At 43.8% G+C, this 26,854-nt stretch overlaps 2 protein-coding genes across 9 annotated transcripts in view; both read right to left on the bottom strand.

Annotated features, from left to right (window-relative positions):
- Positions 1-26,854, bottom strand: part of SH3PXD2A (SH3 and PX domains 2A) — a 236,364-nt gene that overhangs the window by 52,713 nt on the left and 156,797 nt on the right. For 4 of the 8 annotated variants that reach the window (XM_052677857.1, XM_052677858.1, XM_052677856.1 and 1 more), the window contains 2 exons: positions 23,219-23,266; positions 14,515-14,646 (listed from right to left, as the gene is read on the bottom strand). In XM_052677857.1, the coding sequence (XP_052533817.1) occupies positions 14,515-14,646; positions 23,219-23,266 (180 nt within the window). Of the gene's footprint in view, positions 1-14,514; positions 14,647-14,769; positions 15,244-18,474; positions 18,602-23,218; positions 23,267-26,854 lie in introns of those variants that run through there. The other 4 variants (XM_052677855.1, XM_052677859.1, XM_052677861.1 and 1 more) reach the window with 3 other exon arrangements.
- Positions 1-26,854, bottom strand: part of ATP5MK (ATP synthase membrane subunit k) — a 426,737-nt gene that overhangs the window by 248,842 nt on the left and 151,041 nt on the right. The gene's annotated exons all lie outside the window — the stretch shown is intronic.

Raw genomic sequence — 26,854 nt, 5'->3', positions numbered from 1 at the left:
TAGCCTACTTCTGATTTCCATAAGAAACTCCACTTCGATTTTCCAGAGACTCTGCCACCTACTCAGAAACCAGTTTCAAGCAGCAATGGCAAGTTCTCACTGCTGCCTGTTCTTCAGCCCATAGCTGATGACACCCTGAAGTCCTCTGCCCCAACAGCCTTGTACTATCTTTCAAATGGTGATTTCTGAACATTTCTGGGCAAAACTCCCCCAACAAGATACCAGTGGCTTTGAAGCAGAAGAGGACAGACAAATATCCAAATACAAATTGAAAGCACTTGCTCCAAAACTCCGCTAGTGTCTCAACATTTCTTGACTAGTCAACACCTTGCAATTTTATTTTTAAAAAAGCACTTTTGGCATCATTCTTGGGCCTCTTAAATCAACACCAACAAATTCCACTACAGATTTAGACTTCACAACGTGACTTCAGTTCTCCAAGTAAGAATCTTGTGAAAAAGCTCTGTTTCTGCCAGCATCCACTTCCAAGTCCTCCAGTCCCAGATAGCAGAGAAACAAAACAGGAGAGCTGCGTAACGGCAGTCAACCTCCTACACACTCAGAAGCGTCCTGGCTACCTCTGCATTATGAATTTCATGAGCTGCCACTGAACAGAGCCAATCCTGTGCCCACTGGTTTTGAATCCCACAGCTTGTGGTCCTACATGCCATACCAATACAACAGTCTGTTACAAGCTGGCGACAGGAGGCACAGCTCTCTCACTTCAGGGAAGATTATGATGTTGTACACATCCAGCAAAAACATAGAAGCTTGTCATATACCTAGAAGTGTTCAAGGCTAGGTAGATGCAGTTTGGGAAAACCTGGTCTAGTGGAAATGAGCACACAAATACCAACCTTAGCTGCATACCCAGTTATGAGAATTGGGATGATCAGAAACTATTTGTTGACTTGTTACTCACACCATTCACTAAGACAACTTCACAAATCTCAGTCAACTGTTATCTCAGTGTTGACTTTCCAGAATGCAAAGCACCAACAAAGGCACAGAAATTTGGATGAAAAAACAAGGAGTTAAAAGACTCCACTCTGATCCTCTTAATAGAAGTTAGCACAGTTACTATAGAGCAGGGGTGGCAAAAACTAGCCGGAAGAGAAAAGGGTGCAGGAGAAATACATCTGAGCAATTTCAAAGGTCTTCCACCTTTCACAAGGCATCTCCTGTACATAACATTTCCAGGGACGCTGGCCACACACTGCTCATCAACTTTGTTGAATTAACAGTACAGCTTATGGGATTAATCAGTTCTTTCTATCCCACTTTAAAAACCTCAGAAGAAAGTCAAAACAGCAAGTTGTTCCCAAAGAGACACTAGTCCCCAAAGACAAGTGATTTGTTACAAGGCTGGACATTGCTGAGGCTACAGATACACTGCAGAGTATGCACCATGAAAATAAAAGCAGCTACATTTATTCATATCATTATCTGTTCCACCTCTGGCTCTCTCTTCAGTCATTTTTTTTAATGGCTATTTCTTGTCACCAGTGGAAAGTACTGTCCATAACCAAGAATTTGGTGGAAGTTCGCTGTTTCCAGGCTTTACAAGTCAACTTTCTCCCAGAAGGAGTTACTGTTCAGCTTCAGAAATCAAAGATAAGCAGTTCTGAACTCCGTCATGGCTCCAGCTGAATGACTACAGTTGTGAAAACTTCCTTAAGCAAAGGCTTTTACCGAGTCTAACTCAGTGCTCAACTACAGCATTATAGGCTCTTCCCTGCCAACTCACTTTCAAGAAAAACACTGAATACCAATGGATGGTCTGACTTCAGAGCTCTACCTTATAAGTGCAATTTTGGTCCATCCACCAAAACCCAATGAAAGCGCAGCTTGGAGAGCAACAGAAAAAGGCCTCAGCATCATGACGCCGTTAAGGTTGATTAAGGTGAAATCTCAGTTTTGCTGAAACATGGAATTTCTGTTTTCCTAACTGAGGAATGCACCACATTACATTTTCCTCAGATCAAAACATCTTGACAGGAGAAAATTAACAGAGGCTTTTGCTGTTCAAAAAGGATCAAAAAGCATTTACCATAAAGTATTCCCTGCAAAAGGTGCAGGAGGAAGGGAATAAGAAGTCACTAATCCCCATCAACACTCAGCTCTGCTTGCTTCAGGCCTCCCCTACTCACTATTTAGTGCTCACTAAATTTCTACCAAATTTTCTACCAATTTACTTGGGGCCAGTCTGGCTAATCATGAGTCTGGTTAAACAAGAGAAGAGGATGGTTGATATGATCTGGAGATTACTAGCTAGACAGTGGAAGCACTTGGCACTACAGATTCAAAGACCTGATTCTGTTGGTTTACAGAAACAAGAGCAGCTTGCTTGCAAACCCACAGCCTTCACTTAGAGATGTGGATGGGTCCGGTCCAGTGATTATTTTTGGTGCTGTATTTTCATGATCCCCTTAAAACACACATGTGCATGACCAGGCACTTGGTCTCCAAGTGTAGTGACTGGAAAAAAGGCCCTTGTGCCACTCAAGTGCAAGATGCAAGGAGGCCTCAATGCTGGCCTCTGTTACAGCACTGCAAGGGTAGCTGTAATGGAAATTTCCCTGAAACCAGTATCAACTTCTTTCAAACACCACCAAACAATTCCTATTAACACGAACCAAGTTTAAATCAGAGACAGTAAGCAACTCACCAAACATCCCCAGTACTGTCCAGTCTCCAAATGCCCACATGCACATTCTGGGTGGTGGCTTCTATCTAGGACTGCTTGCAAGGGAGAATCCTTGGAGCACGATGGAAAAACCAACACCCTTTCATATGGCTAGTTCTCAAACCTTGATACTTTTCAGAAAGAGGGGCTTTGCTTCCCAGTTCTCAGCTGAGTGTGAGGGTTCGCATACCAACTTCCAGACACGCATTTCTTATTTTAAAATTAATAGGCTAAAAGACCAGGAAGTGCAGAGTCTGCTCCTAAAATACGCCAAAGATGTCTGGAATGACTAAGTTCATAGTTTAATTTGTAGCTGGTTCAGGAACCAGATCTATTTGCTGTGCACAAGAGGAGCAAATAGCATCTTCTGTAAGGCTCAGTTATCCCATTTGCCTGGTGACAGAAGTGACCATTTCTGGTCATCCTACTTTTGTAGAAAGAGGCTTTGGTTAAGAAAGGCCTACATGAAAGAAGAATCATTTACAATAACATCTTGAACATGCAGCCATCCTGTAATTTTGGTTCTTCATGATCTGCTTAGTTTCCTTCTTGGTAAGGGCAAGAATTTCAGACAAGAGTAAGAAAAAAGATCAAACAAACCGGCTCTCAAGTTTCCGATCCTATTTTCAAACAGGAAATTTCTGCCTCTAAAAGAAAGAATTTCACCTTCACTCTTTCAAGTCAGTTCACGCAGTCTTCACCCTGCATATACTCAAACACAGACTTCAAAGTGACTTCCAGGGCACTGCGGAAGATGGCCACGAGTTCAAACCTAGGGTTTCAAGTGGTCAGTGGCAGTTCATTTTTATCCACTCCAAATTTGCAGGTATGCTCAACTAAGACAAAAGCCTCCCTGAACATACTATGTTATAGGTGCTATGAAAGGCCACATGAGAGATTAAATTGCTACTTAGGAACTAACCAGAATTCAAGCCCATGATTCAAGTTTGATATTAAGTGCTACATTTCCAGACCTGGGCTCACTTCTCTATGTAGACTCACCCTGCTGCCACGCTCATCGTGTCCCATACAGTCTTTCAGTATACTGATATTTGCTATTCCAATTTTGTATTTCATTTTGTATGCAGCTAGAATTCTCCAGATGCATTGTCCTTTAAGGAGGACAGATTTCATCTGTGCTTTTGTTCATCATTCCAGAGCCAGCACAATGCCTCAAGACATCAATTCATGAAGCTGTTTGCTTACTGTTTGTCTGACAGTGCATGTACTTGCCAGTGTTAGGCCAGCTAGTCAAGTTGCTGCTAATCATGAAAACGCAGCAGCTTATTTTCTCTTTGATCCAAGTACCAAACCAGCTCAGGATTCTTAAGCAAACACGTGGCAGCTGTGTCATACAGGAGCAAAGCTAGGTCTGTAGTGTGAGTGCATCTAGCACTGCCTTGCCCCTCCAACCTGCTGCAAAATATGCTTTCATTAAAGCCCATCCCATGTGCTGCTTACCAGAAAGGGTGTGTGCACGCAACACAAGAGGAGAAGAGCAGCAGGAGGTGATTCTGCAAACAGAATTAAAACAACTTTCAAGACCAAGAGACTGGTCTCTCCAGCACACGTTTGCATGGTGGGGAGAAATAGAAGTGGATTCAAGCACAGTCTGGAAAATACTTGGCAGTATTATCAAGTTGAAATTCAACTATGTTGCCAATATAACTGCACTTCAGTTTCATTTGAAATAATAAAGTGATGTCCCATTGCATGTGAAACTTTCAGATGAAGTCACACAGTATCAAGATACAAAAAAACAAACCTGCCAATAAAAATAGTAAAGAGAAGCCAGCCAGTAAAACAGAGATCCCAGAGAGCCCCTCTCATCCCCTGCGTCTTCCAGAACTACTTCAGTTAATCCAGCCATGAGCCAACATCTTTCTACCAAAAAATAATTAGTCTCCATCAAGAATGTTGGAAAGTCTGATGTCCTTGCCTGAGGGGCAGAAGGGAAGACATGTGCCCCTTTTTCAAGCCACCCCCCTAAAACTGACTGTGTTATGAAACTCCAAAGCAAGGCAATTGCTTTTATAGATTTTGCTTAATCTGAAGATGGACAAAAAATTGGTCTGCAGGGAAGCTGAACTCTTTTTAACATGAAAACCAAAAGTAAGGAGTTATGTTACTGGTTGTAACTGAAACGTGTCTGCTAATGATTACAGCTTTCATTTTACTGCCAAAGTATTATTAGAACTGCTTATTTTCTGTGCAGCTTGGAGGAAAAAAAAATCTACTCCATCCTTTATTAATCTCGTCCTCATCTGACACAATAAAAATGCACTATCAGTCTTTTGCTTACTTTGGAAAAAAAAACAAAAACAGGCTTGAAAGTCACCACAAGAGCCAAAGCCTTTGTGTATAATTGCTCTCGATTAACTAGAGCACAGGGCAGAAGACGTCACTGTGTATTAGGTTGAGTGTTTTGGGGGCTTATTTAAAGCTATTTCACTGTGACTTGCTTTCTTAAGAAACTTTGATGTTACAAAGATCTAAAACATATATATATATATATATATATATATATATATATATATAAAAATATTGTTTGATATATATATATATATATAGTTTTCTTAACACATACATACACATATACATTTTTAAGACCACAAGGCAACTATGGGACAGATGAGAAGATCTCCATAACAGCCCTGTATCTTCTTGGCCCCCGGTAGTTCCTTGCAGCAATGCTGAGCTTGTGACCTATTTGGCTGATATAGGAAACCCAATCATTAGAAAGTGTATGTATTCTAATATGAAAAGCAGATTTTCCTTGGAAACGTTTTCTTGGGGCAGGTTTCAGGGTCCCAAAACTGGCAGTGACTGCACAAACAGAGGAGGTAATGAATAAAGGCTCCAATCAAGGATGGTGTGTAAAATTTTTTCCTTTTCAGCCTGCCATCCTGGGCTCCAAACAGGGTATGCAGTGGAAACAGAACAGCTTTAACTATTCTGCCTGAGTATAAAGGCTCAGTGCAGCAGGATTAGATGAGAAGGGAAAAAGGAGTGAATTTGTAAGCAGCTGGAAATTTCAGAACTAAAGTTTACAGATGTCTGGGAAAGAGTCTACCACTCAGGAGCTCCTGGCTATGTTGTACAGCAGACTTAAAGGTAGCTTTGCTTTTGGCTTCTTCACACTTAACAGACGCGCAATTCCTCCAAAGCTAAATTGCCTTAGTAAAGAAATAAAGTACCAAGTCTATGGTTGCAGTAATCACTTCCCATCTTCTCCCAGAGCAGCTAGATCATCAGGGCAGTCTCAGAAGTGCTGATGGATACTTCACGTCCACACCTACCAAATGTGAAGTCCAGACAGACGTGTTCCCTCTCTGCTCCCAGATAGCGAGGTAAGGATCTCGTCCCCTGGAATATAGGGAAGTCAGAGCAGCTGCAGACAGGAACAATCTTTGTGAGGGCTGACACTGACTTTCCCTTCCCCTTCAAACTGCCCTCAAAGTTATCTGGGAACAAGAAGAGGTTCATACTGACCTGGCAATCTTGTGGGACTTCTTTCAAGCCCACCTGCATGCAGGCTATGCCCTGGCGAGTGGGGTTGCCCTGCTGGGTTTTTCCAAGTAGGGGAAATGCACTCTCTAGAGAAATTATAGAACTACACAACTCTGACAGTAATAGTGTTTTGTTCTGCATCAAGTTAAATAGAGGGAAGTTTAAAAGGGAACCCATTTACTTCAACAGGATGCTTAGAAGACAGCACAGGGGAAAATCCCAGATCAGTAGATGCATATTTAATTAATATGAAGACTTCCTATTTACAGCAATAACCCTTCCCTTAACTGAAAGAAATCTGGGGGGCTGGGATCGGAAAAGAACTGTCCCACAGAGACATGAAATCAGCTAAAGAAAAGGCAAACGAACATAGAAGTTGAAGTGGTTGGACTTAAGATGGCTACGTAAAGAAGAAAAAGATGATAACTAAGTTAGTCCTGCCAGAATAGCTGTTGCCCAAGGTTAAGAGAGGCAATGGGAACTAGATAAAAACATGAAAATAAATCCCAAGGCATTTCAGGTAAATGTAAGCTACAAGTGTGATTTCAGATTGGAAGTTCATTTTTTGGTGCGTCTCCAACTAGAGAGAAGTATCAGGAACGGCAATTTGAAAGCAAATTCTACATAAATAGATGTGAAGCTTGATTCAAGAGGAAAATGCTTTTAGTAGTGCAACCTCATGATACCTCATGTTAATCATTACTGTTTCTTTCTATAGGAGAAATGAAATAGGGCTGCAGTGCCTGGAAAACAGTCATTAATGCCTTACAACATCAGAAGTTTCTATGAGAGACTTGAGGAAGCAGTACTACTAGTTAGCATTAGCACTATGATAATATATATTATATTAGCAAATGCACTGAAGCTCACTTAAGTAAAACATTGAGTGGCTCCCAAATCAAGTAGGATCCAAACAGCAAGCTGCCCATCAACTGCTCCATCCCATCTAGCAAAACATCCCTCCTAGCAGATCTCCAGAGCCATCTGGAGGTGTTCCAGGAAAGCTTAAGCAGTTAGGCACTGCAAAAGGCATAGAGTTAATACACAGCCATGTTTCAAATGTTCCAGGTGAGTTTGTCACCAAGAAGAAAGAGCAAGCACACACTGCAATTCAGAGCTGTACAAACTAAGCAACAATGTCTATGAAATGCAGAATGGCTTTCCAGCAAAAATGGAAACATCATCCTACAATTTAAAGGACAACCTCTCCTTGCCACAGGGCCGAACAAATGTTTTGAGCACAAAAGCAGAAGCCCACTCAACTCCTTTGCAGAGCCCCAAAAACACAGGCATTTCAGAGGCAGCAATGGAGGAAAATCTCATTTTCCACAGTGGGAGAAAATACCTATGAAACCAGAGCATTAACAGCCCTGCTTTGGTTCCAGCTTGGCAAATTCCCTTCCCAGGCCTGAACACAGAAACACATAATGCTTGCCATATAAGTTACTAAGTAGAGCAGAAGAAAAGTATTTAGATACCACAAGATAGCAGCATGAATATTACAACACATTCATAATTCAATAATTTTATACAGCAACCTCAGCTGAGATGTTGGTACTGTGGTGCTCAAGCAGTAGGCAGGTTTAGAAACATTAGCCTCAAATAACTTTTCAAAGCTCATGTACAGGGCAGCCTCCAAACACAGCTCAGCAGCAACTGCAACAGAAACACTGCTGCATGTTTCCCTTATGAATACAGTAAATCCAAGCTAAATTCTCAAAGCTTGAATGAGGGTTCAGCCATATCAAGATCCTTTTACTGAAAGTTTAACAGTCAGAAAGGGAAAGCAAACACCACTTCTTTACCCTTACAGAGACACTTTTAAAAATCCAATTAGCTCAGGCAAAAAAAAAATATAAAAAATAAAAAACAACCAAAAAAAAAAAACAAGAAAAAAGAATAGAGGCAACAAAGAACAGATTAGAATATGCTCACAAAACAGAATCACCAGAGGTCAGAGTAGGCTGTCAAGGGCCGCTTCCAGCTTAAGTACAGCTGCTAAAGTCATTAGACAGTGTCACCCCACCCTTGGGTTCCCAGGGGCAAAAGCAGAGGAAGAAGGGCTCCTCCTCATCTCCTGCTGACTTGGCTTTTTCTGGTATGAGTGTTGAGTTCTCTCCATCCATTCAGCATTTTGCAAACAGGCCACTGGAAGAGAGAGAGCCTGTTTTGCAGGGTTGGTCGGTCACTCTGTTCCCAAAAAGGACTGATCTCCAGTGATGACATGGCTTCAGCAAATCATCCCATCCACTTCTATCTCTGCTCTAGGCTTGTCTCAGGCTTCATCTGGAGTCAGCACAGAGCCTGGATTAGTTTAAATGTTCCAGTTCATCCTACCAATACTCCGTTGACCCAAATGACCCCTTTTCCATTGACTAGTTTAAAACAAGGCATCCCGGCTCCCTCCACAGACGCCAGCTTCCAGACAGCTAAAGCTTAAAATAAATCCCACCAGACACACCAACAGAATTTGCTTTGCTTATACTGCTGCAAAACAAAACATGAGAACAACCAGCCTTGATCACCAACTCCAAAAAGCCTGAAGACAGAGTCAAAGACACTGCTGCAATTGAGACAAGCAAGTGCTCACAATCAAGCATTGCTACCCTGAACACAGAGGGCTCTGAAACTCTGCCAGCACAGAGAAACCTTCTCCAGCCACGGAACTGCAAGCATCTGAGGGAGAAAGGCATCTACGCTTTGCCAGCATTGTCCTTGTTTGGAGGAAAAACTTCTACAAAGACTTTTTCTTAGGATATTAAACAACTTTCCAGTAACTTCTAGCCAAACATTCCTCATCACCCACCCTGCCTCCTCAGACGGCCTGTGTTTGTCTGCCTCAGTACATACACTGCCTTAGTACATATGCTGGGCAGAAAACCACGGTGAGACAGGAACTGATTCATACATGGATCAAGTATCCTTTGCTGCAGGGCTTCCTGCAGAAAGGCAGGGAACACAGTAAGGCAGCAGTGAGCTCAAAACAGGATGCTGGGTATCACTGCTGCAGTCTGAAGACAGCTCTTACTTTTCAAAATAAGAATTTGGGATGATCCTTTCTTAAATTCAACTCCATTCATTACAGAATTATGAACACTGATTCACAGAAGAGCAGTCACACAGGCTGTTCTAAGCATTTAGCATTGGCCACTTACCTGAACCTGTCTTCTTGGATGAAATCACCAGTGCTAGAGGAAAGGCATTTGACTTAAGTGTTTGTTTCTTCTCCTAAAATTCCAGGCACAGCTCAAGAATGGCCCTCTATACTAGACAGTATTTACTTTTTGTATCACAACATGGTCTCTTTCAAAGTTTGCAATTCAAATACACAGCCACGCTGAGAAGGAATGGAAATGCAAAGAATTAGTTTTCTCAGAGCAAAGATCAGGCCAGGGCTAGGTGTACAAATGGAAATTAAGATAGGAGTCACATCTGCTGGACAACGTTCTCTTGAAATGCTCTGTAAGAAACATTTCCAGGGAAAGCCAGCATGCACACTTGACCTGAAATAAAGCACAATGAAAGCACAATGACGGCAATTAAGTATACAGTGTCTGGCAACACTTCCAACTGGTGGATGCTCAGCTATTGACATTTTTAAAGTAAACAGAGTAGTTGTATTTGTGACTCAGTGTAGAGCTCCATCAATATTAGGAGCCTAGGAAACTGCTGAAGTATTACTTATGTGTTAGAATAAACAGAAGTGCACTGGCCTTTGGCCAACTTCTGCAAGATAAATCTAATGCTCAAAGACATTTGCTACCATTGCACACAGTGCCACACTCCTGTCATGTACAAATGAGGGAGCGTGAAGATGGTGACATCCTAGAGAAAGAGGTGAAGCAGCAGAAAGCAGATGTGAGACAGGAAGTTGTCATTACAGAATTAAGAAACCAAGACTGTAATGAATAGGACTGAAAATTAATACTAGCTGGGAAAGTAAGCATGGAATAGAGGTCTGACACTGGGGACCCCAAAGCCAGGGAACCCTAACAAGCAGAGGCCTTCCTCATAGTGACACTTCATTGCTGTGCCCCACGCCCTGGCCTCCCTTCCCAAAGGGCCCTCTCATTCCTGAGGAAACTACACTAGCTGCAATAGCTTTGTAGCTTCCAATATAATATTGGAAATCTGTCTGCAGTTATGTAATTGCAAAGGAAACAGTTACGTCCTGCTCAGCCCCACTGAAGAGGCATCCCTCTATTCCCCTAACAGAAGGGGCTCACAGGGGCTGTGAGGGAAGAGCCCCATCCCACCACACAGCCAAGCAGCAGAGGTGCTCAGAATGTGCTTATGCTTCCCTGTCTGTCAGGTTTTCCATTGCAAACACTGCTGCCACAGTTTATAATTTGACCGTTTCAAGCCACATCCACACAGAACTTGGCAAGGAGGGAGCTGCTCGAGCCGAGTCCCTCCCCCTTCTACCTCAAAGAAATCTGCATCAGATTCCTGCTTTAAAGTCACATTTCACTGCTCCAACACAAATACATACCTTCAGATCATTCCACGAGGCTTTTCTAGTTAAGGTGTAAGAGAAACAAATGCACTTGACAGACAACACTCGAGTCAGTTATTTACATTGCTATCCCAAAGCTACACAGAGATGTTTAGATAGAGCTGGCCGGTGCACGTTGGCTACACAGCACATTTAAACAAACCCATCAGACACAGCCCTGCAACTGCAGCCTGCTCCCAGACACCAGCTGGAGAGAATGTAAACCTTCACTTCAATCCTGATGCATTTCTGACCATTGCTACATACAGCTTTTCCCTCCCCAGTTGAGTTTAAAAACAATGATAATACCAGCACACCTTCCACTCCTGCAACTATTATCCAGAGGAAGGTCTGAAAGGCAACTTTTGTTGAACCAAGATTTTTTTTCCCCCAGAAAATGTGTTTCAAAGACTGAGAGCTGGTACATAACTGAGTAATTTGTTCTGAAGCACTGAAGTCCTACAGACATCTTCCAGTCCAGCAAAATTTGCTTCCATGGCAATTGCAGCAACAGTCAGGTTACAGTGACCCATGAGCTTCATAACAGAGATGAAAGGTTTCAGGATTTATTCACCGCATGCTACACTGACTTTGCTTTTAAAGCCTTAATATCGAACAGAAGTCTCTACTTGAAATGATATCCAAGTCTGAGCCATTGGTTCAGTAATGAAGACAACTTCATACAACCTTGTTTCAAATAGGTCTGACTGCAAGATGCCTCAAATCCCATTGCTTATATGGCAGATATAACACTGAATAATGCTACATGGTAAATTTAACACACTTAACATGAAGTTAACCTAATGGATAATAACCAGGTAAGAATTCAATATATGATACACTGGAAGGTTTTTATTTCCCCCTCTGCTTCTACCTGATATATTGATCTTGGAAAGTATGGGGTAATTCCTTCTAGAGGGATGTGCAGTCTGGAGGCAAACAGGGAGATGATAATTAGCTCAGGCCCTAGAAGCATTTCAGAAGAAAACCTTCAGAAGGACATGAAACAGGCACTGTTTGGATACAGCTTCTGAACATCACTATGTAAGGGCCATCTGGCCAGTAAAGCCAAGGTATTTCTTCCCTACAAAGCTGTGCAACAGAGCCAAACTAAGATTCCTCCCACTCTGGAAAACGAAAGAACTATTAACACATCCCTAGGCATCACCATGCAATTCTATTCAAGCAAGGCTTTAAAAAAATAAAAAAACCAAAAACAAACAAACAAACAAAGAAACAAAAATCAAGCAATCAGTCATGCCTATTAGCTACCCTATTTAGCTTTCCCAAAGTATATATTGAAAAACAAACAAAACCCTTCCAAAACCCCATATTTGCAAGTATACAGACAAGAAAGTTTGCAACATTTGCCCAGTAGAACCATCACCACATTCAAAGCACACTGTTCAGTCTAGTGGCACTGTAAGCTATCTAGTTATTCTTCCCTCCCTCCTGTTCTGAGGAGCTACACATAGCAAAAGTTCATTGCTGACACCGTCCCTGCTGCAGTGCCATACTTAACACCTTGCTTCATCACTGCTTTCTGGGTATGGGAGGAGAATGAGCTTAATTTATATCATCACAGCTCTAGTTTCACAACACTTTCGAAGACAGTACAACCATACAGTGAGGTGAATTGCCACCCACATGCATAGTCCAAATGATCTTATGTTCTTTAAAAAAAAAAAAAGTGTATCCCCACATTCTTAGAAGTCATAACCACATATTCTAGACACGCTTTCCTACACTAAACAGGTTCTGCATTCAATCCACGTTGCAAGCTTAAAAAGCTCAGACTTCAGAAAACTTCAGCTAGTTCCTTTACATGCCATTCCAGTTTCCAGAAGAGACAAGAATTCAAAGTATTGAAGTCATTCCTGTGGTATCCCTAACCCAACAGAGAGTTAGAGTGTACGTTTGGAGTCCTGCTCATGGACAAACTAAAATATTATTCCCTTGCCAGAACAGTACAGAGAAGCATCCAAAGCAAGCGATGCTTTGTACATCACCGATTGGTGCCATGGTTTCTCATACAGGCATGACTGCTGATCCCAATGCTTCCTATCTCTTCTTATTTATACGAGCATCATGAAGCCTAGGTGATAAGCATCTTGAGAATACAGTCTCAAGGACTGTAACCCAAGTTCAAGGATGTTTCCTTAGAATCACATTTCTGGACCCACTACTTAAAATTAAACCCTCTTGCATCTCCACATACCACGTGGCTCAGTACAGGACACTGTGAACTATGCAAGGCAGAAAGGCCACATTAAAACAAAACAAGGGAATTGTCATTTGAAATTCAGATATGCTTCTTGCATTATTTTATACCTAGTTTCCTCAGTACCATAAGCCATTATCAAAAGCAGGGATATCATGGATATGAACACAAGTTGCCACAATAGCCAGGTTTGTTCTGACAGCAGTAATGCCCACTGTTGACAATGAGAAGCCTTCAGACTCCGAAGGGAGGAGGCTTTTCCATTAGTCCAGAGAGTTGAAATCAAGATTTTTTTTTCCCTTACAATCACAGTGAGAGCTTTGAAGTGGAGCAAATTAGCATTTTGGTCTTTACTAGTTTTGCAAGTGATACAGTCAGTATCCAGAGGACAAGCATTTCTGTTCACCCGAGTGAGTGCATTCCCACACGCTATGCCTTTGGACACCACTGTAAGTCACTGGCCAGCAACTGCTTCACACAGCCAAGCTAGCATTAGCCTTTCATACAGCAAAGAAATTACCACTCCACTGAGGAAAAAGAAATACATAAATACAACGCGTGATCATTATTATGGATGAACTGACTCAGAGCTCTGAGAAACAGACCTAAGCCCCTGACCAGGGCATCCCGGTTCCCCTGCCAGCGCACTCCAGAGCCAGCCAGCCAGGAGAGCCTGCGTGCGGAGCTCCCACAGCACGAGCCTCGCAAGCATGGCTCCAAACGCCAGCAGCTCCTCTGGATGAGGACACACAAGTCACGAGTGGGCTGGAGAACAGCCCTGGACAACTGCTTTGGATTAATGCACAAGGAGCGCTGGAGGGAGGAGGGGAGCTGCTGAAGACAGGCAGTTATTTAAACCAGCTGCTAACCTGCTCCACCATGTACACAGTCTCATACATTTGTTTAGGCTGACTCAAAGCTAGCAGGCATCCAAGAGTTAAAGCACACAAAAGACATCTATACAAACACTTGCCAAGAATCTCATTTTCCAAGCACAAGCTAGTTATTGCACAGATGGCAGAAGAAGGGATTTCATCTTACTTTTACATTACATGCTCTGCCTCTTTGCCTCTAAACTCCCCAATTAACGCTTCTGCAAGAAGTTTTGAAGCTGTGCACAGCCATGTATTTATCTACACACATTCCCTTCCCTCCCTACTGAGCTCTGGGCCACAGGCTAAGCTGTCAAGCCAAGTTTCACCCCAAGCAATTTTTAAACGCTCATCCTATAAATCCTCCAAAAAAAGGAGTTAGTAATGGAAATGCTGACGGAGACTCAAAGAGACAGCAGGGCAACTAGATCATCTACTATACATCAACTTCATTAGCTGCAGACCCTTCTCTCCTTCACCTTCATTTTCCATTAGTGTACTTCAGCTAATTAACACACAAAACCCATGAAACATTCTTACAGTAGAAGGCAACATTTGGCCCCCAGCCCAAATCAACATTGAGAAACTTCAACATCCTCAGCCAGACATAGTAACTGTACCAGATGGAGCTAACGTACGGCTACGAGCAGTGGTGAAGAAACTGAAAGAACAGGAACACATGGAAAAAATCTGACCATTGAAAGAAGGATGAGCAACAAAGTTGTCTTACCACTTTCATTTTTCTCTATGACATCCACGACCTCTCCAGCTTGGAGGCTGATCTCAGAGTTCTCCTGCTTCTCATAGTTGGACACCACCACATATTGCTCCAGGATCATGGGTTCGGAGCTAGCATCAGCACCTGGGGAAGGGAAAAAGCAAGCTGTAAGCCAGCTTCCAGCCATGGCTCCTCGAGAGCGACCTCCGTCCATCCGAGTCACAACAGGCCAAGTTGTCACCAGAGCCAAGCGAATCAGCAAACAACCTTGGCTCGCAGCATATCCCCAAATGGCTGGCCATATAGAAATAGCCTCCTCTGGCCCACAACCCAGCAGCACAGAGGGACATTGGAGAGAAGAGGAAGAAAAAGGGGAGGAAAAAAAAATGTTTTGGGTTTTTTTTTTTTTTTTTGAAAAGGAGTCGAAAATACAGTGTTTTAGTCGCAGAGTTTCATGATGGATTCTGAAAGTAAACCTCTTCCCAACATGGTTTCCACAATCCTTGCTCCCATTCAGTGAGAAAAATCCTGGGCAGAAGCAGCATAAATCCACAGCTGAGCCATCCCCCCAGTAAACCAAAAGAAAAACAGCTCTCCCCTTGGCGTCTCAGCTCCTTCTCCACTCTAAAGGCTTGAGCTGAAAGTCAAAAGGGGGCTGTAGATGCCAATCATATTCGTCTGCACTGCAGCCCTTAAATAGAAACACATGAGCGGGATTGAAAGAGAGGGAGGTGGGGTGGAGGGAGAGAGGGGAGGGCGGGGAGGAGTGTTTACTTGAAACAGAAGAAGAAAAAAAAGTTATAGCGCCAGATCCTTGCTAAAACACGGCCACCCCCTGCCTGCCCCCCGCCAGCTCCGCGGTTCCGCATTCCCCAGTGCAGAAGCTGCCTCGGAGCAGAGCACAGCCCAGCGTCCCTGGCCAGGCACGGTGCGTCCCACTTCCCTCTCCATCGCCCTTTGGTGCCTTCTTGGAGCTCTTAAAGACAGCCCTCCCTGTTTGCTTCTCCTTCGTACTGAAGGTTCTTGGCTGTCAGAGCCAAGAGCAATGACTGCAGGCTCTCATACAAACACAGAAGAAAAAAAGTGCAAATAACCATTCTCCGTTCCCCTGCTGCCCTCAAGCTTTTCTTGGGCGTTTTGGTTCTTTTTTTTTTTCCAATTGCCTTTTTTTTTTTTTTTTTTTTTTTTTAATTTTTGAACCTCAAAATCAAAATTGTACACTCTGGGAGGAGTCACAGGGCAGGCACACTGCTGCTCCAGGCATGGGAGAGATCCCAGTGCTGCCACCGCTGCATGGATGTGGCACGGCTCTGATGCAATATAAACAGCACATACTCAGCTCCTCCAAACATGGGCACCACAGCACTGCTTCTGCCTGGAAACTGCCTTGAAAGGTCACGAAAGCCTCAAAGTTTCTTAATTTTCCCTCAAAAACACATTCTTCAAAGCATCAGAGCAGAACAAAAAGCACCTTGGATTTCTGCGCTAAGAGCCACCAGACAAGCCTTCATGCAAAACTATTTTACAGGTTTCCTGAATTGCAGCATTGTCTATAAAGGCAGAGCTGTCTGGACCAACAGTATATCATACATTTTACGCAGTAAAAGGCAGTTCCCGTCTCTCTAGATTAAGATGCAGATGGAGAAGGGAGACAGCAGCAGATGTACGGCCTGCTGAAAGTCCCATTTCACGTGACGGGGGCAGAGCCAGGAGCAGACTCCAGGTCTCCTCAATCTCTGAAGACAAATTGGCTATAAGAGACAGGAAGGAAGCAGCATGGTCTGAAGCTGTCCGCTGGACAAGCTGGGGGACTAATAGCTAAGCACAGGATGCTCAGTGTTGCATTGCAGTTCCAAAAGCAGCCCGCATGTATGTATTTGAACTGCAGATGCAAACTAATTCTGCAGACAAATAATTAGCATTCCTGCCAAAAGAGAGATAAAGAGTGCATCAGTCATTAGAACAGCATCCTGTGCAAGGAAAATCCTTAAATAAAAGCAATTAACTTAACATTTTCCTGAAAGGAAACACTATCACAATGCCTCCCTTTGGACTGGTCTTAAGAAATCCAGAAAATTAGACGACTTCCGTACTCCCTAAGCCTGCCTCTGACTGCTCTTATGTTCCATAGGTTAACTTTCTTTAAAGAGGAGTCATCTCCTGAAGCTTGTGTTTAAGAGATTTAGCTCTTCTGTGGATGGTTGAACCACAGCCAGCAATAGGAACAGGGGAAGAAAGCAGTGAACTGACAATATTAAGATTTATTATAGAGTTTTTCACTATAGCTGTTCACTCTAAAGAAGCATCATATTTCTGTTCACAATGAATCAGCCTGATTTGTGTGCTCTGGTTTAAACCAGCACTAATTTGGTTATCAGGAGTGTGAGGAGATGCCTTCCCCTGTTTCTCTGCTGCCCACACAGTCCCTTCTCCAGTCTGGGAAGGGGGAAAAGCAGCAGCACCTTTCTTCACTTTATTTAAGCAAGCAACGCCTATAGCCCCCACTCCATTTTTGCCCTAGGATTCTCTAACTAAAACCAAAAGCCACCATGGCAATGTATTTATGCACATGCAAAGAATTCAGCGTGCTTAGAAAGGCAGAATGAGGGACCAAACAATTGCGAAGGGAGTAAAGGACACTCACAAAGCTATTTGCTGCGCACACACACCACAGTTGTCTTCTCTATCTCCTAGACAGTAGTCATAGGACAAAAACCACCAGACAGCAGTGCCTCTGTGGCAGGAGCAGTGCTCGTGTGGTACACGTGTCCCTGCTGGGAACAAAGCCGGGCCATGGCCGGAGTGCAGGCTGGCAGACATCCTACACCAGCCACCCATGCTGAGCCAGGGACCGTGTGCCAGGGGAGTGCCCCGGCCAGCAAACCCAGAGAAGGAGCACTGCCAACCCACTTCCGCAATTCTCTCTCTAAAAGTAATAATAATAAAAAAATTTAAAGCAAACAAAAAAAAAAACAAAAAACAAGATGCAGTCCATCTGTATTCGCATATCTGAAACTCAGTAGTCTACCCTGTCCTGGCTTAGATAAAGCGTTCTGCACAGGAGGACTTCTTTGTCACTACAGCGTCTGGTGCAACACTTACAATTAAGAGACCGTTTTAACAGAAGCTGGCTTAAGCATTACAAGACTCCTGTTAAGGCAAAAAAAAAAAAAAAAAAAAAAAAAAAAAAAGCTACACAACTCCTTGGTCTAACAAGTAATCAAAGTCAAATAAGCCTGTTCATTTACAGCTACAGCAGATCATCTCACCCTGCTTTAAATTTGGAGTGCTGCACATGGCCACGTGGAGGGTAACCCTGCAGTTCCTGAAGTGATGCCCTCCCAGGATCAGACACCGTACAGTGGGAAAGGCTTCAACAGTAAAGGAAGGAGGAGAGCTGGAAGAGACAGGAACAGCTTCTCCCAGTAATCTGAAGCCTCGCACGTTATCTGGGCAGGCTGGTTTCAGCTGTTCCATTACTCCCTTCAGACAGGCACAAACTTCAGCCCTTCTCAGTCCTCCACCCCGATAGGCATCTTTAAATAAATGATGCGTCAGTGAGGCTCAGGATCCCCAGGATCACACCTGCACAACATGAGCCCCACGGAGCAGGGCAGGATTCCCAGCAAGCTCACATGCACACTGCAATGCCCCATGAATATCACAGCACCACTTTTGGAAAGCCTTTTCAGTACAGGCAGGAGGAATGGAGAGCAGAGGGTAGGATAAGACTGACGTGCCAGGTAAAGCTCCCTTCCAACCCTCCCCCCAAAAAAGCAGAATTAGTATTACAGTTCAGTTCCAACTTGCAAGCCCTCCCGAGAGCAGAGCGCACAACAGATTGCTGGCTGAAATAAGAGTTTGCTTGCCTCTCCGTTTATTTTTGCCTCGAGTCCGTTTCCTGGTTAAAGTCTTGAGGATAGCCCTCCTCCTCTCCATAGGGCTCCACTTTACAATCCTCCCGCTCCTCACCTCTGAGATTACTTTCCCAGGGCTGGGCAGAAATGTCATCGGAGCTTGTCCATGCCCCCAGAGCTGGCACTATGAAGTGACACTGTTGCACCCTGACCCCCTCTCCAGGCAGCAAGGAGAGAGCATCGTTCCTCCCGCAGTACTCAGAGCCCAGCAACTGTGGGACAGCCTCCTAAATAAGAGCACAAAACTCCCGTTCCAAGTGGCTCCTTCCTCCTCCGTGTTGCAACAGCTAAGACCTATGATGGTTTTGCAATAGCCAAAAATTAAAACCACCAAGTGGACTCCAAAAATAAAATCATCTGGATATGGAAATTTGAGACTCCTGATCTTTGCCAGAGTACTCCATTGTTATCAGGCTATAAACATGTCTGCTCTTTTAATCCATACAGCGTGCTGGACTTTATATTGCCCTTTTATGATTATCAATCAAATGTTTACAGATTCAGACTAAATGATGTAGGACTGGGCTGGTCAGTGGAAGTTCTGAAAAGAGCCAAAACCACAAACGTTCAGTGAACACCACGAGCATGAATCACAACTGAGTAACCAGCTGGCAGGTAGTCCTCCTTCCCAGACCTGGGCTGCAGCTGGCACGTTCCCCATGGGCACACGCAGGGTTTGCATGCGGGCACTTGGCAGAAGGCACCCCAGTGCCTCAGCTCACCAAGCAGCAGCACATCAGAGTTGCACACTTTCCAAAAGGAACTGCAGTGGCTTACATCTAGAGCCACGGCTTCTTTTTAAAGCCAATGAAGGGTAACCCTTCATGCATCTCAAGGAAATTCCTTTGGAAAAAGTTGAGAGCAGGCAGGGAAGAAAAGAAGGAGTATCCAGAACAGCAGCAATCCCATTTAAAATCCTCCAATCAGACTATCCCCTCTCAACAATCACATCCTCAGCTTTAAACACATGGATTTTCTTTGTCTAACTAAAACCCTTACTTTATTTTTTTCCTTATCAGAAGTTCTATGACTCTGTGGTAAATAAACACGTTGTATCTGCGTGTTTTCTTCGAGCCCTCTGCCAGTGATACATCCCCAAGTCATTCAAGATAGCCTAAAAATTGGGCTAAGCAATTTTTATCCTGCACATGGCATGAAAAATAGTTTTATATGAAAAGCACACGAGGTTACACAAGAGCTCCGATCCCAGAGCAAATTCAAAAGCAGTTCCTAAAATAACGCACTCCTCGAGTAAGCAGTGGAATGAGACTGACAGAGCTTCCTACAGATCTCCTTGGGGAAAATAGGGACTCAGATCAGAAATAGAGAACTTGCTAAGACTACCACCTATACATGCTCTAAAGAATCAGCCCTTGACTCATTTCCTGGATACTCCTGCATACTCCAACTCCAGTCTGTCCTCTCCCTCAGCCCCTTCCCAAAATTCAGGCTCTAATTTCATACCAATGATTCACACAGGACACTCACAGCATGCGTCAGTAAGAAAGGGGATCCATCTCTATCCTTTCTGGTAGGCAGGGGTCTCCCCAGTTCTAACAGCACTTTACTTCAGCAGTCAACAGCTCTTGGTTTAACAGTCCTGAGCTCTGAAGCTTCAGTAACATGCATAATAACTAAAAGAATTCAGTACAAATCCATTTCAGCCTCTGGGTCTTAGCAATAAAACTGTTCCGGCAAAATTCCTTTTGTCTCATTACAGAGGAAAACAAATATTTGCAGAAGGATATCAAACGGGTTATTAATACTCCATTGTTTCTGCAGCTCATGGCCTGAGATCAGCTAGGTAGTTCTTTCTCTAACGACAAAGCCATTTGATGGCGTTTTCTGAGAAGTTTCAGAAGCAGGTGACACTCTGCTAATTAAAGAGAGAAGACTGAATGCAGGATGGGAGAGCTTGGATCACATCAGTAAGTAACTTAAAGCCAAATAAGCTTGGCCTAAAATCTTATCCAACACACAAAATGTCAATGCCAGAGAGTAACACAGGGTTGAGCACCACCCTTTCAGGGATGACCAAGTCAGTACGCAAACCCCCTCATCCCAAATTAGGGGCCATAATTAACACACAAGGAGTTTCTCCGTGAGCGAGTATTCATACACACACTTTCTTCAAGACCACATTAAGCATGCACACTTTTAGTGCATGGAGCAATATCTTGCTCGCAGAGCATCTGCAACTCCAGTCATTATCGTTCTGGCTACACATGCAGACACCAGGCAGAGATGGCAGCTCCATGAGCCATGTAGAGTCCCTCCTGGCCCAAGAGATTGCTGCTACAAACAGCCATAGGGTGCCCAAGCCAACAGCACACACAGTCATCAGGAAGGGAATATGCCTTGCTATCACAGCAGCAGAAAATAGGCTCCCTCTTGGATTCATCCCCCAGTGAAAGGGATGCACAGTATTTCCTAGCTTTTCCAAGAGGCAAGATCTGGCTGAGCTTTCAAGACCATGGGACAAGTGGCAGCTTTAAGGCAGACTGGGTTCCAGCACTGCATGTACCTGAAGCTCAGCTAAACCAGCAGCTAAAACCAATCCCATGGACAGAGCACCAGGAGCAGCTTGGCCCTCCGTAAATGCCCGGCACTCTCTCAAGTGAGCACTCCACTTGAGTTTCTTCCTTCTTCAGAGTGCTCAGCAGCATTTCCAACAGAATCCTGACAAATGGAGAAATGCAGTGCTGCCCTTTGCCAACTGGAGCTTGTTAGGATTTTTATTTCTTTATTTTTGATCTGCTGAGTTTTAAGGTAGAGCCAAGAAAAATTAAAGGCAGGAGGGTGAAGGGAAAAAAAAAAAATAAAAAAAATGTTGAGTCCTCTTTCCACTTCTAGGAAAGTTGGCTTTCTGAACAGCTGTTCCAACCAACTAGGTTACAGGTAGCAACAGTTCAGAAAACTGAAGCATTTTGCACACTGATCTGTTAAACCATTTGTAGATTTTCACACAGCTGCTAGACAGGATCCTCCACCAGGCTGAAGTCACCTATGTACATTGGCACTCGCCCCAGTCACGCTTGATGTGGCAGCACACCCACATTACTCTGCACCGCACAAAGCCAGCTAGCCAAGGAATGCAACAGCAGTCGGGTCACCCCCAACCACCCTCCTGGCACATGGGTTGCAGTGATGGCAAGGGAAGGCAGGCTGCCTAGCTGTGCGAAGCTCTGCATTCCTGATGGCCCGCAGTCAGAGACACCCACTACATCCCACTGTGGCACTTCTCACAATCTGGCAGCGTGGCATGATCTTCTTTCAAAATAAGACGTTAAATCTCCTGGCTGGAGTTTGCATTTAATGGAGCAAGATCCTGTCCTATGACTGGCTTCTCTTCCAGTCTTCTGCATTCTAAGACATAGATTGATACCAAGGATAAAGAATCCAAGCTTGAGCCTTTAACTTCCATATTACAATACAGCCCTCAGCAGGCCTGATCTGAAGAGAACCAGTGTTGGAGCTGTGGATTCATTTGAACAAGAAATTAACTGAATGACCATTCCAATCCAATCCAATCCAAAACACATCATGATAACTGAATGACATGAATTGGAACAGCTTGGGGAGCTAGAGACCTGGGCAGGTGCACCAGAAGACTTCTCAGCAGAACTGTGTAACAACATTTCCCTTTTTGAGCACTACACAGAGCAATTAATCATTTATGTTTACCCTTTCATTGTGCACAGATTTTGAAGCCAAACAAGCAACATGCATTTAGCTAACAGAAGAGAAGGAATTTGTATTGATTAAAGTTTCACCTTCACTTTCTTCAGAAGGCTTTAGTATTCTATTTGCCATATTTCAAACCACAACATAAAGCAGTCCCAAGACATACAGAAAGCTGGAGAAAACCAACCCTGTATCTCCCTTACCTCCAAACCAGGCCACCTGAGGGCTCCTTGCCATTCTCTTCAAGCAATATCATCTCAACACTGCCCTCCTTTTCAGTCTCTCTGTTTGTCTGAACTCCCAGATGACCTATTAACCACCATGCTTCTGTGATCGAATACTTCAGATATTTTTGGGCAATTATGTACAAATATCAGCCTGAAATCAGACCTGTTCTGCTCAGAGTGAACATCCCCCAGGGGTGTACTGAACTTCTTTCTGGGTCAGCATTTCTGATATCGCTGCAGTGTTACTTACTAAGAGCCTCTGCCTAGCAAGCACCCACCCACTGAGGATGGTGGGATTTTGCTCACAGGGTTTGAACAAGACATTGGCTTGGATATTAACCAAATTGAGCACAGAAAGCAGCAGGGGCATTTCCATTCTTCCTTGACTTAATACCTATGTGTTGTCTTACTGCCCATATCCTTCGCAGAGAAGGAAGTATCACAAGCCACGGACTTCAAATTTGAGAAGGATGAAAGAATGATAATGTTTGCCATTTTTGCATCTTCCTCGTCTCATCTGTTCCATAAAACATCCTTTCTATATGCTGTGGAAAAGCTGTCTTCTCTCCTTTATCCCTCAGTGCAGGCATGGGGCTGTGAAGGTGTGTTGCTGCTGGACAGGGTCAGCCCACCACAAGGCAATTAACTGCTTTGAGCTGTACAGCTGGAGTTGGGCAAGGGAGATGTCACACAGCAAAAAGCCATGTACTGCTTTTGGAAGCATCAGAAGCCAAAAATTCAGCACCCTTGTCAAAAATCATGCATCACAAAAAACCAACACACAGGTACACAACAGATCCTGGATATTCACTGCCAGAGACAGTGAATTCACAGTCACAGAATTCCAAAACCACACGACATGCAGAACAGCAAGGCACAAGAAATTACCTGGAGCGACACTCTTTTTTGGAGTCTCAGACAAACTGGACATCCAAACTGGAAATCCAAGAAAAGGGCAGCCATAAAAGAAGGAAGTAATTAGAGAAAGAAGAAAATCATATCAGCAAGTTTGAAAGTTAATTTAAAACAGATTAAAACAGAAAGGAACATCAACTTTTTTCTTTAGAGTTTGGTCAGCACAACGGGGAGTTGCGTAAAGGTCAAGTCATAAGAACTACCCAGGTAAAATAAAAGTTAGTCAACTTATGAAACTGACATGTAGTTCTTCAAATTTGAAATCTGAGTAAGATATGCTCTGAGCTTATTCCCACTAGGACAGGAAATGCATACCAAGAGACAGTTTGACTCATTAAGCCTCAGACCTGCAAAAGTATTTAGCTCTGCAGCTGTTAATGATCCCCGTAAGACCAACAGGCAACTCACAGAGATGGAACTTCAATACATGCAAGCATTTTGTTACTGTGGAACTGCATTAAGTAATAATAGACATGGAAGAATACAGAGCTCATACAAAGGTATAGTTAAATCACAAATGTTTAGCCAACAAACATGTGGCAGAAACCCAGCTAAAGAAAAAGCTAATACAATTGTTATCAACAAGGTCAAAAGTTTTCCCTGCCCCTCCACAAAATTAGGTTTAAATACTTGTCTTGGGATTCTGGGAACAATCACATTTTCTTGTTTTGTTTGAGTACACTGGAAGCATGTTTCTAAAGTTATCAGGTTTGCCCCCATTTCAAAATAAGAAGCAGCAAATATTCCCATTACATGGGATGGTGGAACACAGGCAGAAACACAGGCAGACCTGTTACTCTAACACTGCCTGGGAGAAGATGCAAGGGGGGAGAGGGGGGGGTATTTATATGATAGACTAAGAACTTACTGAATTCTGGCAAACAACTCCAAAAAATGATTTTTAAAGCCCACTAGCAATAGTGAGCCCAACTCCGGAATAATCAGTTTAACAGCAGGGAAGATGCACCCTGCAGTTATTGGGAGAGAGGATCAGTGCATACTGGCACCCTTGCTTTTTTGACTTGCTACTGTCTTCTGACCCTCAGAGTATCATTAAGGCAGCCAAAAAACCCAAGTAACCAGTTAAAAATTCCTAGTACATATGTGCTTGCGATTTCTCAGTTACAATATAAAGCAAGAGAAAGGGCTTTCAGACATTCCCACTGGAAACCAGAGCTCCAAGAAACACTTTGCTGCATTTCCTCAGCACTACAGGAATAGCAAAATCTTTGATTTTTTCCTTTATATCAGGCCCCCAATCTTCATCATGTTAGAGCAATACTGGAGGTCAGCTAGATTTGGCCTTTGTTTTTCAACAAATTCTTAGCAGTGGAAATACCTGAAAACTGCAACCATCCAGTCCCCAAACCCATGCACTGCACTATAACAATTCAATACAAAATACATCATGATAACTTACAGTAATTTATTTTGGATTACCATTAAAAAAGGGGCTCTACACTGGTAGAGTGCAACAGGAAATCATCTGGCAGAGTAACTCATGCTCTAGCTTACAAAGGGAATATACAGCATGTTTCTATTACAGACTCAGGACACAAACGGGAAAGGGTGTGAAGGAGCTGTTGTCAGCAACTTGTCTCTGAGCTTTTGAATAAACTTCCACTGCATTCAGGAAGGGGATTATGAACGTCAGTCAGCTGTCAGATCTTTTTCCAGATAGAAGAACCTGAATACTGCAGTGATAAATAATGCAGATGTAATGTAGAAACAACCAGGAAGATTCCAGTTTGCCCCAGTACAAGCCAGAAGCAAAATGTTGAAACAGCCACCAACTAAAAATAGAGAAAGAATCAACTGTGCTTCACACCAGCTTAGGGCTTCCCTGGATCTGCCTGTCCAAGAAGGGAGGGAGTTTAGCCCCAGATTCACAGCAACCTCATCTACAGATACCCACGTGTTCTCTCATAACTGACATGGAACAATGTGCCACAACAACAGCATAAAAACGTTAGCTCCTATCTATTTCCAGAGAAAGCAAAAGTGGTTTTCTTCCCTTATCAAAATCATAATCTACCTAGATCATAATAAGAAGGCAATCTAGAGCAGTAACTGGGGAACAACATCACTGATCCTGGGGCAGCTCCCCAGCCTAAGGAGCAGCACACAAGCTGCAGCACTTCTCAGCTGCCCCAGCCTGACAGCAGCGAGATGGAGATGGGGCTGCTCCTGAAGCAGAAGGCAGCTAGCATACTTCAGCTGCTCCTGCACATCTGCTTAGCATTAAGCTTCCTTCTTGGGGATTTTTTTTTTTTTTTTTTTTATTCCAAGACGTTTAAGCTCTAATTGCTACCAGCTTCTAAGAGTTCCTCCTACAAATAATAAAAATATCAGACATTAGTGATGGATTCCACTTCACAAAGAGCTCAAACGAAGAGCCATGGGGGGATCTAGGGCACAGGGAGGAGGTCAAGGGCCCCAGATGCGTGCTGCGCCCATGCCAGCAACACACAAACTTTGAACGGCCCCGGGTTTCCCCTTCAGGAGTTTTTCTGGAATTCTGCACGGGGCTTGGAACTGGTTTCCAATGGGATTGGTAATGGTAAACGAACAAACCCTCGCTTCCTGCCTCTCCTCTCCCCCTCTGCTGCACAGCCAAGCGCCGGCTGGTCTCAGATGACTTGGGGGGTGGGGGGAAATCTCAGTATTTGGAAGGGAAATTAAAAATGCCTGCTCAAAGCAAGCCACTCCTAAGGTAACAGCGTTTCGATTCTGCTCCATAACACCAGCCCCCACGGTCCTCACTGTCAGCTTCAGCTGGAGCCAGAACAAACCCCTCTGCTCGGAATTATTTTTAAAAGCTCAAAAGAAACATGGGTTCATAAATTACAACTCAGCCAGGAGCCAAGGCGCTGTGCAGAGTACTGAGGCTGTCCTTAGAGCCACCACACCATCCAGAAATAGCAGCACTGCAGGCTTTGGCAGTGACCACTGGACCCCATCCCTTTGGAGCTGCCCCCACTGAGGTGGGGACCTGGGGATGGGTCAGCTGGAGCCTCAGATGGGGAGGAAAGGAAGGAATTAGAGGGGGAAAGGCTTTGAAGGCTTCATTAAGCCAGTTGCCGTGGTGAACTAAACACAAGAAACAGATGACTGCATTTAGATTTCACCAGAAGCTTTTCTGCTGCCACTGAGACCAGTTTGTTTGCTGCTCCTCCCACTGCTGGCAAGAGAACAGGCGCCAGACTGCTGGGGACTAACGCTCAACTCTTGTGATACAGCCCCACTCATCTTCTTTTAGTAGCAGGCTATTTGTCTTGTGTGCAGCTAGAGCAGAGGGGACTTCAGGAAAACCCACAAAAGCCAGAAGTCTGAAGCTGAACGCACGAGCTCAGTGCTACCACAACCCAGGAGCTGCCACCTCCACGGTTCACATCATCTTACACATCCAGGTGAATTCCAACAAGTGCAAAGCAGCTCCTTCTCCTCCACAGCTCTCTCAGCATAAGTTATCAATACTGGATTCCTTTTTTTTTTTTTTTTTTTTTTTGCCAGCAAAATATTTAAGTGTCAAAGCATTCAGTTCAACATTGACTACAGCATCCACTATTTAGTACTGCTGTATGGGCCAGAAGCAACACACAACCAAAG

This window comes from Tympanuchus pallidicinctus, unplaced genomic scaffold (assembly GCF_026119805.1).
Source record: "Tympanuchus pallidicinctus isolate F22 unplaced genomic scaffold, pur_lepc_1.0 scaffold16, whole genome shotgun sequence".
In the NCBI taxonomy this organism is placed as follows: Eukaryota; Metazoa; Chordata; class Aves; order Galliformes; family Phasianidae; genus Tympanuchus; species Tympanuchus pallidicinctus.
The sequence above is the reverse complement of the archived record's forward strand: the minus strand, read 5'-3'. Positions and strand labels throughout refer to the sequence as shown.